This window comes from Esox lucius, chromosome 8 (assembly GCF_011004845.1).
Source record: "Esox lucius isolate fEsoLuc1 chromosome 8, fEsoLuc1.pri, whole genome shotgun sequence".
Lineage (NCBI taxonomy): Eukaryota > Metazoa > Chordata > Actinopteri > Esociformes > Esocidae > Esox > Esox lucius.
In genome coordinates, this window is record NC_047576.1 from 14,146,424 (window position 1) to 14,161,754 (window position 15,331).

A 15,331-nucleotide genomic window follows, 5' to 3' on the forward strand; every position below is an offset into this window, starting at 1 on the left:
ATGACAACAGTTTTCCATGTATTTAGCAATTTTATTAAAGTTCATTACGTTTTTGGCTTTTTGTTAGCTTGTCCTTCCAGTCCGCTGGCAAGTTCCAGAACAGTAGATGCCTCAGACAAGGATCCCCTCTGCTGGCCAACCGATGGTAATGTCTGCCCACACGTCCCCATGACAAGAGCATAGGGTATGGTTTGGGAAAGTTTATCCCATGCGGATCAGAGGGGCGTATGTCATACTGACCAGAACCTGAGCAAAGCAGCACTGTTTTCAAACTATTTTGTAATTAACTGACAAATACATATTTACAGTCACATAACTTCATATATTCCTGGAGATTGCCAGTGCCAAGTGATGCCCAGCACTCTCCTTTTATAGACTGCAACTCACTGCAGTCTCTAGGTCAGGTAGTTTATTATTGACCCCAGAAATTAGGCCATGAAAAGACAATAGTAAATGTTCCATCAAATTATCAGTAAATCAGCACAGTTAAAAAAAAAAACCTTCTCAGTCAGTCAGTGGATTATTATTAGTAAACCAGCATTTGGAATATGCTCTCCTATGTCAGTGATTTAGAAACGCATTTTGAGGAAGACAATATGTGAAAAATAAGACAAGATCAGAAAAAAGTAAGTTGAGAGCTGAGACGTCCCATCTGCCAATAGATAGCCATCTGGGCTGGAGTCTATTTTTTTGTTAGCCACTGGCTGAAAAGATACGACGGGGAGATGAGCGCCAGAGGATCAGCTGGCATGTTGACACCTGAGAAATTAGAGACAGGTGAAGAGAGAGAAACTGTATTCCACCCTGGTAACCGTTCCAAAATGTCTCCCCTCTTGACTCTCCTTAGGAGGGATAGTCTCTGTACTGTGGCTGAGAGAGACTACAATGAGTGTGTGTGTGTGTGTGTGTGTGTGTGTGTGTGTGTGTGTGTGTGTGTGTGTGTGTGTGTGTGTGTGGGAGTGGGAGTGGCTGTGAAGGCAGTCAAAGCTCATCCTTCTCCATCTGTTGGAATGCCTCCAAATCCTCCTGCCAATCAGCCATCATGGATTCCACTGATTTGCTGCTCGAGTCCTTGTCCTCTGCGGACTCCATCTCTGGCTCACGGTTCTGCTTAATGGCAGGTCCTGCATCCTCTTCAGGAGTCACTGCCTTATTGTTAGGTGCCGATTCGTCCATGGGGCTCACGTGTGACTGGTCAAGGGCTGCGTCAGGGGCAGGTGAAGTTTGGTCAGTTGAACAGTCCTCTTCCTCTTGAGTGTCGCTACCTGAAGAAGAGTGGGGTGAGCTCGTTTTCAGGCCTCCAGCCACCGTTATATATATATATACACCACTTCCCAACATACACACTGTTTGCTATTCAATATGTATGTCTAGCACAAGCTCCCACACCAGCCATTCCCAGAAATAAATGAGGCGGCTGACTATAAACAGCATGGTACTGATGAGTCATGTGCAGCAAAGACCTACAGCACCATGCTTCAGAGAGTTCTGAGGTAGCCGGCTATTTAAACAGCACTAACCTGCACTGAGCTGCTCTGACACGCACACGTCCTAGTCAAAAATCTAGCCTAATGGAGCTCAAGCTTGATATTATTATTTTTTTATAGTCCAGGACTAGGCCTAAAATGGGTCTGCGAAACCTGAGAAAGGAGGGCGATACTTACTGCTCTCCAGCAGGATGCCAGGGAGAGGTTTACCTTTGAATATGGAAGCTGCTCGTTGTGAAGGGGAAGAAAAAAAAGAAACGGGAGAGAGAGAGAGAGAGAGAGCAGAGGAAAGTTACACTGTTTCCAACCACAGAGGGGTGGGGGGGGGGGGGGGGGGGAGAAAGAAAGAAAGACAAAGGAAAAGGGAGCTGTAACCTTTATGCCACATCAAACTGCACTTCCATTAAGACTGCAGGCCCAGTCATTTGAACCCTGAAGTACCGTTTTATCTTTAAGAATTCTACCGGGTTACTAATGAGATTAAAACTCTTAAAAGGAACAGTGTTCTGAACGGCTCAACTGCCGTAACTTTCATTTCAGCCAGTAGCATTTTCCTGTTCGGTCAATCGATCTCACCTCTGTCTCTGGCCTTGTCACTCAGCAACACCTCCACCTCCCTGTACTCCTTCAGAGCCTCTAACAGGATGTTGCCCTCCTTGTAGAACAGGAAGAGGAGGGGCAACGTGACATCGTCCGTGTTGCGGCCGTCACCAGCCATCTGGAAGAGGGGAGCAGTGTCACTACTGCTGCCCTCATTGTCATCTGAGGAAGAGAAGAAGGCGTGTTTCAGAGAACAGCAGAGGGTCCTATGACAGGCATATGTCAGTTTACAAACCAGGTGGTTTGAATCCTGAATGCTGTGTCCAGGCACTCAGCCAAGCATCTTTCCTAAGAACAACTCTTTGTCGTGCTGAATTAGCCATATACCACCTGTGCCTTATTGCTCACATTTATAAGCCACGATTAAAACGTCGTGAAAACATGAAATTCTAGTTTTAGTGCCGCCTCCGCGACGTCGCTGTATTCATTCGTCCTGCGATAATGTGACAGCCGGTCATCCTCACCGATGACGATGCCTCCGATGGCCCCAGCTTTCATGATGTGTCTGGCCTTCTCAGCAAACATACACTGGCCCCGCTGCATTAGAGCGATGCGGCCCTGTACAAAGGCAGCGTTTCCCAGCTCCGCACAGCCACTGTAAGGTTCAGCCACAGTCACAAACCCACGCACCTGCAGACAGGAGGAGAGAGGCGTGTTCGCCCCGTGTACTGTGATATGTTTTTCTTTATTATCATTCAATATATCATTATTATAATAAGTATCATCATGGTGGGTGTCGTCATTTTATTCTGTGTGGTTGTATTGCTTTGGCGACACTTGAAAAATGCCAATAAAGCATTGGAAATTAAATGAGAAGTGGAAACATGCTCAAACTCTTGGAACACAGAACAGGGAAATTATTGCACCTGGAGGCAAGAAAGGAAAAAATGAACAAGGAGACAGGCAATTGGAATACTGAAACATACCCCTGTGATGCTCTTGGAAAGGTCTGTGCCAAACTGTGCTGGGCCAGCAGTCAACACCACTCGGCCGAAGAAGGGGTGGGAGACTATCTGGACAGCGCGTGGAGGGAGCTGCTCCTTCTGTTGCTGGCTGGACAGCTCCATCATTTCCTGCATGAAGCGCATCCCATCCTCTGCTGCCACGGCACTGACCGCCTAGAGACAGATGGAGGGAGAAGACAGTGAAGGGGAGGGGGAGAGAGAGCATGAGATGGCGGGAGGGGGAGAGAGAGCATGAGGTGGCGGGAGGGGGAGAGAGAGTATGAGATGGAAGGAGGAAAGGAGAGCATGAGATGGAGGGAGGAAAGGAGAGCATGAGATGGAAGGAGGAAAGGAGAGCATGAGATGGAAGGAGGAAAGGAGAGCATGAGATGGAGGGAGGAAAGGAGAGCATGAGATGGAGGGAGGAAAGGAGAGCATGAGATGGAGGGAGGAAAGGAGAGCATGAGATGGAGGGAGGAAAGGAGAGCATGAGATGGAGGGAGGAAAGGAGAGCATGAGATGGAGGGAGGAAAGGAGAGCATGAGATGGAAGGAGGAAAGGAGAGCATGAGATGGGGGGAGGAAAGGAGAGCATGAGATGGAGGAGATTGAGGGAGAGGTAAAGAGCAGGAGATAGAGAGGGTGTGACTGATGTACCTGTGCAGCATGTTGGACCAGCTGAACTCTGCCATCCTTCAGGTGTATAAGGGTAACGCCCATCCTTCTCAGCAGCTCCAGGTGCTCTGGGTTGTTGGCCATGAAATCCTGAGCCCTCAGAGGGGGGCCACCCATCCCTGGCTCGCTGGACCAGAGGTTGGAGGTCATACATGTTAATGGTCAGTATGGTTCGGCTAAAATATTGTACAATAAGATCAACATCCTCTCATATTCTTGATTCTTGACTTTAGGCACAATTAAAATGGTTTCTTACCGTTGAATTGTTGGGCGCGGACAGCTCTTGTCCACAGCACTCCTGATTGGGTCTCGGAGGTTCCGTGGGAAGGCGGGGTCGGGGAAAAGGAGGCGTGTGTTAGGGCAGGTCCAATCAAAGTTGGAGTCATCCAGTTCTTCCTGTGACTTAAGACACACAGCGAGAGGAAAAAAAACATGACTAACTGTATTAAGTAAATATGACTTCAAGTGGTATCATTAGGATTCGAGCTGATCCCAGGCGGTGATCCTATTACACCCACCCAAAGAGATCTGACAGAGGTGGAGAGATGTGGCAGCGATGGTGCTGTGGCGTTGGCGGGATGTGTGGGGGTGCGAGGGGCAGTGGAAAGGGACAGGGGCAGGAGGTGAGCCTCGGTGGTGAATATATAGTCCTCAACATTAAAAGGAAGATCTTCCTCCTCTGCAAACAGCAGGAACAGGTACTTGAACATCTCCGCCAGGAAGAAGGAATCCATTCTGAGACAGGAGGGGAAGGAAGGAGAGAGGAAGAGAGAGGAGTAGTGAAATTTCGTGTCAGCAGGCCCGGGGGGGGGGGGGGGGAGCTGACACCACAGAAAGCACTTAGATTTAACTACCTGACGGGCACATTGTTGCTTGGCCACTAAAACCTCCAACTCTGTTAACCGCCCATCATTAAATCTCCCCTGGCTCTGGGATCTCACCGGTCCTCGTGGCTCCCTGTGCGGACGTCCTTCATGGCAGCAAAGCCGCAGGGGACCCGGGCAAAGCGGTTCAGGTTGTCCAATACTGTCCGGCCGACCTCAAGGTAATATGGATCTCTGGTGGCCTAGAGAGAACAAAAAGGACCAAGGTTAAATTTAGATGTAAGGGCAGTAACGTAACATTCAATACAGGATGTCAGGGCCCAGCGTTTCTCACGCATTAACATCACGGCTCATGGCACTGCGTTAATTTTCCTTTCATTCGTGAATGACATTGATACAAGAGAATCGTGGAAACCCCTACTCTTTTACTGCAGAAGGGGTTGTGATGTAGCCTATATTACCCCAAAAAGCATGCACGAATGTGTACTTCGAAGATCCACCAGAAATAGTTGCAATGTAACCGTAAACAGTTTTATTTTAGGCTTAATATAACGTAGATACTGAAGGTTGTAGCCAGCAAAGTTTTTGTCTGACCTGAACAAAACCTAATGCAGAATTTGTTGACTGTGACAAGCCTTGAACACGGGACCTCTTGCTCGGTAGTCTGTAACCACTCCGCTATTTAACAAGGGGTAATCAGTCACTCAGTCATGAGACATTCGCTCTTCTTGGCTGGCTCTGCTTACTGGGTCCGGCAGAAATTACTTTAGTGTCTCATTAAGGTGTTAGGCTACCACAAGCTGCCAAAACATCTTCAATACGCCCTGGCATAGAAGTCCCTGGATCTCTACTGGATGGAACACCATTCTTCCAAAATATGTATTGGTAGGCTCATGCTTTACAGAAATATTTAAAGAATTACAGAAGAGCAAGTCTTTCCCATGTGACTGAAAAGGATACTGTCTTGTTAACAGTATGACAGAAATACTGTCAACAAGAAAAGCTGGTTGCCTAGTTATTCAACCCCCTTGCTGTGGAAGCTACACAGATTACACAGAAACTCCCTTAAAATACACAAAATTAAAGGAAGAATTAACTGAACGAAATACAGGGGACTACTGCAAGAGAACCTGTTTCAGTGCAATAAAAAAAACAATAGCTTGGGAGGAAATTCACCTTTCAGCAGGACAATGCCCAAGCCCAAGACGAAAGCAACATGAGTGGCCCAAGAACAAAAAGACCTTTAGTGGCCCCGTCTGTGGGCTTGGGCAAAAATTACAAGTATCATCTAACCCACCAGAACAACCTTGAACAAAATCACAGACACTGTGAAAACTGGTACATACTTATAAAAGTATTATTATTTTTGTACAACACTGTTTGCAGCAATAGATTACTCTACCAAATATGAATTAATGGGTGTCAAATACATACGCAAGCAAAGTATTTCAGTTTTTAAGTATTTTCCAACATAACACCAACATTACCTTTTCTAAGCACAGACATAAGGTTCACCTGGAGAATACTACTCTGTCCAAAGTAAATAATGACTAAATAAATGATGTATGACCACAATGGTTGAAAGAAGACATTGAGTCATACTCTGGGTTGTTCTGAACAGAATGAGCCTCTTTGTCATACTGTTAAGAAAATATGTAGCGGAAAACGCATCTGAATGCACTCCAAAAATTAAATCGGATTATTGGATTTGCCTTGTGAAAGCCACTGTAAGACTATTCCCAACTGACCTAATGTGATTTATAACGAGACATATGATAAATAAATTATACAAACTCAATGGAAAGGGTAGAACTTAAATGACCCAAAAATTACATTTAGTTCAAAAGTCACTTTGGGTCATAAGTGTCTTTGCATGTGGCTACACCAGTTAGTTCTCCTACTCAAACCATTGCTGTTCGGCCACTTCCCACATGTGTACCACTGACTCAGAATTACAATCTTATGTATAGTGGCTCTCGAAAGTATTCACTTTGGACTTTTCAGCATGTTGTGTATAAGGGATTCAGTAGGTGTGATTATCAGATAGCAGATTGTTGATTTTAAGTGAGTCAAAAGTATTAAGGTTAAGGGTGCATTGTAACGGCACAATCACAACACAAGGCCACTCAGTTTCTATGGCAGAGTCTGTAATACAAACTCAAATGAGAAGTGATGCTCGAGATGTGACAGAAGTCTGAGCGTGGTGCACTGGACATATACGACAACTTCCCTAAAATAGGAAGGCAGGCATGTCGTCGTTTGGCCAGTAAAACAGATAGTGTGCTATTCAAATGTATTATCCACTTAGTCAAAGACCACTGCAACACCCCAGCAAGCTCTTCAAGGAACATGGGTCTTTTCTAAAAAAAAAAAAAAAACAGTTGTTCATAAGTTCTTTCTGTGACATTAATGTACCACCTTAAACTTAACTGTTTTAAGATAGTCATAACTTGGCCCATCAAGCAACTTAACTCATTATTTTTGGAAACATTGGGGCCATCGGAAACAATTACATTATTGTAAAGAACGAAGATAAGTAAAAGTAGGTCAACCAAATTTAAAATCTAAAGGACTTAGGCCTATGGTTTACAGTGTATGAAATGAAACCAAAGATTTATGGGAAGTTCATGAAAACATTGGGGAAGATCTTTACGTAATAAGTCAGTGTTGAACTGAAGACATGTATTGCTTTAACTGCGACCTGACCACATTCCCTTTTAAAAAGTGTTCTACCCAGTTGGTGAGCATCATAGAGGGCGACAGAAGGCGTAATATGTTCCAGAATTTAACACCTGTTTGAACGCTAGAGCAGATATCTGCCATTATTTGCCTAACCATGGCTCTATGACCTCAGGCCCACTGTAATCAGCAGGTCTACAGTTCTGCACTCGTCTCTACCATACTTTATCGTACGGAATTTCTCCACATTAAACTATGCTCAGTAATTCCGTTATCATGAAATTGCCCTTATCTCATTCTGTACTTGTATGACGAGTTCACCATCTGCACACCAGAGCCGCCTACACCGTTGCCTAAGAAACCTGTTATGCCCAGAACATTCTAACTCTGTTTTCAGTGTCCTGTAAATTGTTTTTTTTTTTGCCTATCAAATGACACTTGCTTTCTTCATGTCCAACTATTAACAAAAAAGTATTATGTTTGTCAATGTACAAAATTGAGATGTAATTTGCAATAAACCTTGATGTTCTACCCCAGTAATCATTCAGAAGCATGTACAAATGTTTAAAGTTAGAACAGCTGAACAATACAAGCAGCTGAACCAAAATGAACCAATACAAGCAGCTGAAGTTGGTTCATGTTCCACAACGCTACATTTTACATTAGTTGCTCTCATCAGGTTGCCCATCATACTTAGACAGGTCAAAGATGGTTTACTATTACTAATACATTTACAGGAAATACTTTAATAAATAAAGTACGACCACACTTCTAGGCACCGCCATGCTACCCTTACTTTTTCGGTCGCTCCATCCTCAGGTCTCCCATTATAGAAATTCATTGTTTGTTGAGCAGATTTCCAAAGACTGTATCTTCGATGTGTTTCGATGGTTTAACTGATCACCTACAGAATCACTATTAACTTTACCGTGCCTTAAAGAGATACCCAACATTGGATTTTGTATGGTTACCCTTCTACCAATACACAGGGGACACCCGAAGTGGCAGTCCATTTACAAATGAATGTCAACCCATAGTGTAAAGTGTGATTGGGTAAGCCACATTTTACTCCTGATGTGAAAGGCGTCTTCAGTCGCAGATCAGACAGGTGTCCCAGAAGCTAACATAGAATATTTGACCTCTTGAAGAAAAAAATGTAATCATGGTCTAATAAGAGCTTTACAACCAAACAATGGCCAGTCAACTACATGCGGTGAGATATAGTATGTTTTCCTCTAAACAGCATGTCTCCACATTCCTCACCTTGAACAGGAAGTAGGTGCTCTCTGCAAACTCGGGTCTCAGTGGATGCTGAGCCCAGTGCACCCTGAAATCCGTAGTGAACGCCTGTGAATTAGACAAATATTACAGACAGATATTCCAGCCTAAACAGAGAGAATCCGTGTGAGCATGAGAGACAGCTTACTTCTGGGAGGAAGTTGTGTTTCTTAGTGACTTGATACAGCATCTCATGAGTTTCAATGGCTGGCCGAATATCTCCCTTCAACACCTAGGAGATTAATTAACAAGGTTATGTAGAAAGTCACAAAGTGTATCCCTCAACCTCCGCATCATCTCCACATACTAAAACCCGCTGTGTCGTACCTGCAGCCCGGGGAAGAAGGCCAGGAGGGAGTCCATCCAGGTGCGGGCAGGCAAAAGTGGCTTGTGGATGTGAACATCTAGCAGGAGAGGAGGCTGGCTGATGTACTTCATTATAGATGCATAGTGCTGGAAATTACAAAATATAACAAGCTGAGGAGGAATGTCATCCCGAGCATACTTTGAATTTCACGTTTTTCCTCCTGTTATTGACATTACATGATCCTGGCTGAGTTTGAGTTACAGGGCAACGCCACTTACAATGTTGAAGCGCTGCAGAAAGAGGTCATCCCCCAGGAGAATGTAGGCCTTCAGAAGGTACTCATAATATGAGTCGATCCCTGCTCCCACGCCGCTGTCTGGAATAATACAACAGCATTGTACCGTTTCACACCTCAAACTCTCCTGGCTGATTACAATCAGTACTGAAGGCACAGTAAATCAACAGTCAACCCACTCGCCCGTTTACTTCTACCCCACTGTTCTTCTCGACACCTAGGGAGACCTATAAGTAAGCAGACAGTAGTTAAGGCCTGCGACAGGCTCTCTGTCTTACCCCTGCGGACCCACTCTCCGGAGTGGATGTTAATGGTTGTTCCCACCAGGTTGCTGTTCCTCTGTCTCTTCTCCCAAAGGAAGTCGAGTGCTCTTCGTGCATGGACCTGTGTATGATAACCAGAGTCAATACCATTCCTACACACTGGGATCTCAAGCAGTGAACAAGCTGATGGGACCCTTTAATGTGAAGTAACGCTGCTGTTGAAATATAATGCTACGAACACGTTGGCACCAAGGCCTCAGCGTTTAAAGGCCCAGCCCCGTCCAAAATGTGTTTGTGATTCTGTATTTTTATACTGAGTGTATGTAGTATAATTTGCGTATGTGCTGTTAATGTGGCTGTAATAAGCCAGTTAGGTTTCATCTGGGTAAGGGGGTGGGCTCTAGAAGGTAGACCCACCAAACAATTGGGGCTTTGTATGACAATATCTAAAAATGTCTAACCCCCATCAGATCAGAATGAGCATCAGGGCCAAAGCTAAATAAGGGGGATGCACTGCTCTATATGTCACGTTTATGTTCCTGTTCTTTACCTCAAACACTGGGTCCCCAGTGAAGCGACTCAAAGCAGCAAACTCCAGGATAATGGTGCCAGCACAAGCTGTGCAGGTATCCGTCTCTGTGCCTGTCCGAGACAGAGGACCCCTGACGCCATACTTCAAGTTCACCTGTTGGAAGTGGAAACACATTACTTTGTATGGCTGTCACAAACCAACACCCGCTGTCACAGCTGGGTCCTAAGACCTGGTTTATAAAGATATATACAGCCAAAGACAACACTGCCTCGGAAAACTATGACGACTGCATTCAAAGTGCTTGAGCATAAAACCCATTATGCGATCATAATGTCAGACCTGGCAACTGTGAATCCTTTTATGTGTAGCACTTCCATGCAGCAGCAGAACCCTCCCTGTGACTAGGCGAGACTACCAGACACCAGACCTTGGGCAAAACAGGCTATCTGGCTCCAAACACTATGCGACACCCACACACTGCTTATTTCATAGGCAAACACCCTTTTCTGCCTAATATTAATGCTGATCGCAATCTGCCTCAGTGGGAACTGTAAGGCAATGGACTTAATCATTCTCGGTAATTGGACGCTCTTCAGCAACAAAACAAAAATGGTTTTGCACGAACAGAGGAGATCTTAGATTTTCTGACAAGGTAGCGCTGAGGTAGGACGTCAGGGAGGAGGAGGCAGCGGAGGACGCGGAGCTCCAAGGGACTCCCTTAGCAGGCTGACTAATCTACAAACATCCAAATAAAATCTAGAGTAACATAGTGTGAAGTATTATGAGAACGACACTCTCTCTGCCATACTGGGGTTTTTCCACGCTGCAACGTGCACTGAACCTGCAGGTGAGTCAACGAATGGGGCAGAAATCAGAGCATGTTCTGCCCCAGGGGCAGGCAATCGGTTTGTTTAAGAGAAAAGTCAAGGACGGCAAAAGAACTAGCAATGGGACAAACAGATGTTTGTTTTAACCCGTCTCTGTGTGTAAACAGCTCGTCATGGGTTGCACAATCGTCCCAACATTGTCCAGAATGTTGGTTTTACAGCAGAAAAGGGGAGTAACAGCCACATAGGGTGCTGATGAAGATTCGGTCTAAAGTGCATCGCTGTGGCATGGAAACACAAAATCTCGGGAAGGACAATAACTGAAAACCTCTCGTCATCATTTTGTCAGATTCCAAATCAGCATTGATGCAGTGTAACATTAGCTAGTGCAGCACAAGCATCCTCTCCTGTATCAGCGTTGGGCCAACGCCCCGGAGAGAGCCTCCTGGCCTAGAGCTGCAAAAACAGAGCCCTTGAACGCAGCCCAGCGGCTGACTTTGAAAGCAGCTTGGCTGCCATCCTTTGACAAGGTATACCTGCCCCCATCAGGCCTTAGCAGGGGGAGGATAAAAAGGACCCAGAAAACACCTCTGGGCACCAGATGAAGCCAGGGAGAGTTTGACACTGTACTCTGCCCAGCAGTTTGTTTTACTGACACCCAGAACACTGGTAGTAGCAGAAACGATGGCGCAGCAATTTTACGAGTGAAAACAAAGCAAGAAACTGCAGGGAAGCGGGCATACATTCGCGTTCCGCAAAATGTTCAACTCAGCAGATCTGAGAAGGCTGCTTTACTCGTGCTCCCTACTGGATGCCATCATTTTACCTAACACTTGCTAAACGCTGCCATCTCAAACTTATTAGTATGTGTAGATACTTCTACAGGTGTCTCAAAATGGTCAAATCGAAAGGCTCACCCTGGGAAAGGGTAGGCCACTGCTGGTGTTGAAGGCTGGCAGGAGTCTGAGACCGAGGTCTTTGGCCATGTGGAGCAGCTCATCTTGGTACCACTGCATGTGATGCCCCCCATCCTTCAGCATGACAGCCATGGAGTGGCCCCCGAGCAGCCCTCTGGAACCAGACAAACACACGTAGACACAAGCGATGAGCAAGACGACTCACAACCCCTAGGCCTCATGGTTATATCTGCCTGGCAGGCCGGTTCAGGGTCATTCAATTATTTATGGATGTGGGTGGGTTGAATGAGATTGCTAGGCCACATTTTTTTCTAATGATCCGTTACTTCTGAGAAAACTTGGCAATACTATGGCACTCGGAGTAGGCAACATTAATTTATTTAAATATTCTATATGTAATATTTGTACTTGCCCGTTATATATCTCGGACATGTTTGACAAAGCGATTAAGACAAAATGACAAATATGCAGTATCTCACAAAAGTGAGTACACCCCTCACATCTTTTCAAATAATTGATTAAATCTTTTCATGTGACAACACTGAAGAAATGCCACTTTGCTACAATGTTAAGTAGTGAGATTAACAGTGTAAATTTGCAGTCCCCACTCAGCAACAACGTGTATTTTGTTTTACAACCCCACCCATAGACGAACCGATTTTTCCAAAAGTATTATAGCATTTCTCTTCTTTTTTTACATGACTAGATTAATGTTGATTCTTACCCCAGCACACGGATGTTGGTCTCAAAGACAGACACCACAATGTCATTGTCCAGTCGCACATCTCGCAACACTCTTCTCACCGCGGCTTCAAACTCGGTTGTCTTGTTTAAGAGCTGGAGGTACATGCAGGAAACAATATAAGAAAAGAAAGAAACCTCCCTATGCAAATAAAGTAAACAAATCCACCCAAAGAAGTCAGTAAGGCAAACTAACGATGACACTCACCACTAGAGTGTCCAGGGTGTCGATGAGGGTGAGAGAGAACCTTAGCACGCAGATAGAGACAAAACAATCATACTGTCAGTCCCTTATGGCAACAAGACATAACCCCAGATACTCCGGTTGCAACAGACCTGAATCTCCTGTCACTACATCCTACTCAAACCTAGAGACAGACATGCACTCACTTCCCCAGTGCGTCATCCACGTCTCCTCGACTGGGCTCTAGCCCACGCACCCTTCCACGACACGTCAAAGGCATCAGCTCATCCGCTGGGTATGCATGGTCCTGGAGGACACAACCAATGGTAGTAAATCATGGATATACAGTATAACAGACAAAACGGATTAACATCTCATCGACATACACTAGGCTTAGGTAAACCAGTTTCCTTGGGGGGAGAAAACACTGCCACGCCTAAAATCAATTGCCACGCAATCTGCATTCGGTCAGGGCTACATCGCATTAGCATTAACAGAACAGTTAATGGGGGTTAGGCGAAGACCTTTTGCTTTAGAATTATTATTTTTTATATATATATATAAAAATTCGACCCAATACTCCCTCTCTCTAGAAGCTACAGTGTTAGTCACCCTGTGACAGAACTTGACCCTGTACAAAACAGTCCAACTAGAAGCGAAATGAGGACATTAACAAGGAGAGGACCTGTTCTTTGGGACTGACTGCCCACTTAATCAATAGCAGAGATAAATTACTAACATCTAGGCCAGTCCTACTCACTCAATTAAGGAAGAAAAAAATCTAAGCATTAGGTGTATTGTCAGGGTTTTGATGAAGAACGTCAGTATATCAGTTGCCCATCTCAGAGTTCATGAAAGAAGATGAACAGTGCTGCAAAAGAAGCCATCAGGCATTAGCTTAGAGGCTCAATGACCCAAATTTAGGCGGAAAACCAATTTAAATGATGGGAACAGAGCAGTTCTTTAGACAAATATATTTAGGTAATTCAGAGTGACGTACAGTGGTGAGGGAATACAGTAAATTTCAACATTTAAATGCTTGGCATTTTTTAATTGTAGTAAACCAACCTCAGTTATGTAAAGAGGAAGACTTACCATATAATTTGAATAAGCATGGTCGAACATCTCAACTACTTGGTTCCTTGAGGGTACACAAAGAAAGCACAAGTAAGCTAAGTCTTCCCCTTTAGCTCAGTCTGAACTGGTCACACATTCAGCCCAGGATCAGACATCTAACTTACCTTAGCTTGACCTTCTCTTCTCGTGACATACATTGTCCCAGCATGAATACAATGCTCAGCAATAGCAGCAAAGGCAACAATAGGGTAGACATAGTTGCAGGGCGAAACCACAACATCATCCACAAAGCTACAACCTAGCCCTCTCAGTCAATTACACCTGTAACCTATCATCCCAATTATAAAAGTCTACACACCAGCAGTATTCTCTTACCGATGAACACACTGCGATCTCATGTGTACATATTCTGAACTATGGGAGATTTAAGGCCAAGTTTCTGTCTGGTCCATTGGTTATTGAATGTTTCCACATCCAAGCACCACATTGGGCTGTTTATTAGGCCTACAACAAAGTTAATAATCACCTTACTGATGCCCATTTATACACCACCTATGGTAACTAAACAAAGTAAACAAGGTATCCTTTTGAAAGTTTTCAAAAATGCCGTAGCTATGATAGAAAATGATATCCGCGATCCGTCTTATCGAACTGCCAATTACTTTCTATAACTCAGTCTCAAGGTCTCAGATGCTTATTCACCTGCTGGTCACACCTTTTTGCTTCACAACCACTCTTGACACACACGGCACCCGGATCTAGTACTGCAACTTGTGACACGTTGGCAAAGCTTCAATAGCTGCAAGTCAGGATTTACATAAGCTTACAGTACCGCTAATGCTCGTTGTCTTTCACACTACTATTTCTACTAAGAATGACGATATCAAAACAAGATGTCCCTTAACAATTACTTGATGTGTTTTTTATTTAGTAAACACAAATGCGTAGCTATACCCGCAAGCTGAAGTATTGTTTTGCTTTCTGAGTAGACTACCAAATAATTAGGACATTTCTATATCGTCGTGGCTGTCACAGTAATAACGTAAACATAACTGTTAATTGGCTAGGAAGCTAGTACAACATGTAGTAACAACAGATGCTGAATCAACGAAACCCTAACGTTAAACATCCCCCAGAGAGGTGATGTACACAGTATTTGGTTAGCTTGTACTAGTCACCATCAGTCTTTTCATGGAACAGCGAGAATATCCGCGGAGAAATCTCAAAAGTGCGTTTCTGTCATATAGCTAAGCTAACTATGTAGCTGTTGATATTTCCTCCTCTTGACAGCTCTTTCGTCAAGGCAGTTGTGCCGCCTGCCTGCTCCCTTCTAGCCAGCTTAGAAGCTAGCTAGCTATCCTGGCCGGTCAACGACATTCCGACAACAATGTGAATTACTCTTGACTTTAGACTAAGCAAGGCACCGCGTCTTTTCGGCTGTTGAGCCAAGCTTCTAGCCCGCTAAATGTCTGGTTTAGTTAAGCAGTAAAATAATTGGTAAACGTCTGTTGCCTTAATCACTCAGCATAAATCTTTAGCCACTAGCTAGTTCTTAACAAGGAAACGCGGATGATGTTGTTTAGAGGAAGTACGTCAACAAAACCCGCATCCTGTAAGGCTTTAGATCCCACCCTCTGCTCCGCCCTAACCCCAAAATGTTGTAGTTCTGTCAGGCAGCATTATCAATATTACTTACATTTGA

At 44.6% G+C, this 15,331-nt stretch overlaps 1 protein-coding gene across 4 annotated transcripts; it reads right to left on the reverse strand.

The window, feature by feature from the left end:
* Window positions 1-10: 10 nt before the first annotated feature.
* On the reverse strand, window positions 11-15,218 carry edem3 (ER degradation enhancer, mannosidase alpha-like 3). Of its 4 annotated transcripts, none has more exons than XM_010871796.5 (21): window positions 13,794-15,218; window positions 13,648-13,693; window positions 12,759-12,859; window positions 12,577-12,616; window positions 12,352-12,464; window positions 11,628-11,781; window positions 9,902-10,036; window positions 9,367-9,472; window positions 9,072-9,169; window positions 8,814-8,939; window positions 8,635-8,718; window positions 8,472-8,555; window positions 4,647-4,771; window positions 4,224-4,440; window positions 3,962-4,107; window positions 3,688-3,832; window positions 3,014-3,205; window positions 2,552-2,717; window positions 2,064-2,249; window positions 1,698-1,712; window positions 11-1,265 (listed from the first exon to the last, which is right to left on the reverse strand). In XM_010871796.5, the coding sequence occupies exons 1-21, from the start codon at window positions 13,910-13,912 to the stop codon at window positions 982-984; spliced, it is 2,682 nt and encodes an 893-aa protein (XP_010870098.1). In that variant the 5' UTR covers window positions 13,913-15,218; the 3' UTR covers window positions 11-981. The 4 variants fall into 4 exon arrangements, 3 of the variants coding, with proteins under 3 accessions (XP_010870098.1, XP_010870097.1, XP_010870099.1); XM_010871795.5 differs by having other exon boundaries at window positions 1,665-1,712; XR_003782032.2 differs by having other exon boundaries at window positions 1,235-1,265; window positions 1,665-1,784.
* Between the last annotated feature and the right edge of the window lie 113 nt (window positions 15,219-15,331).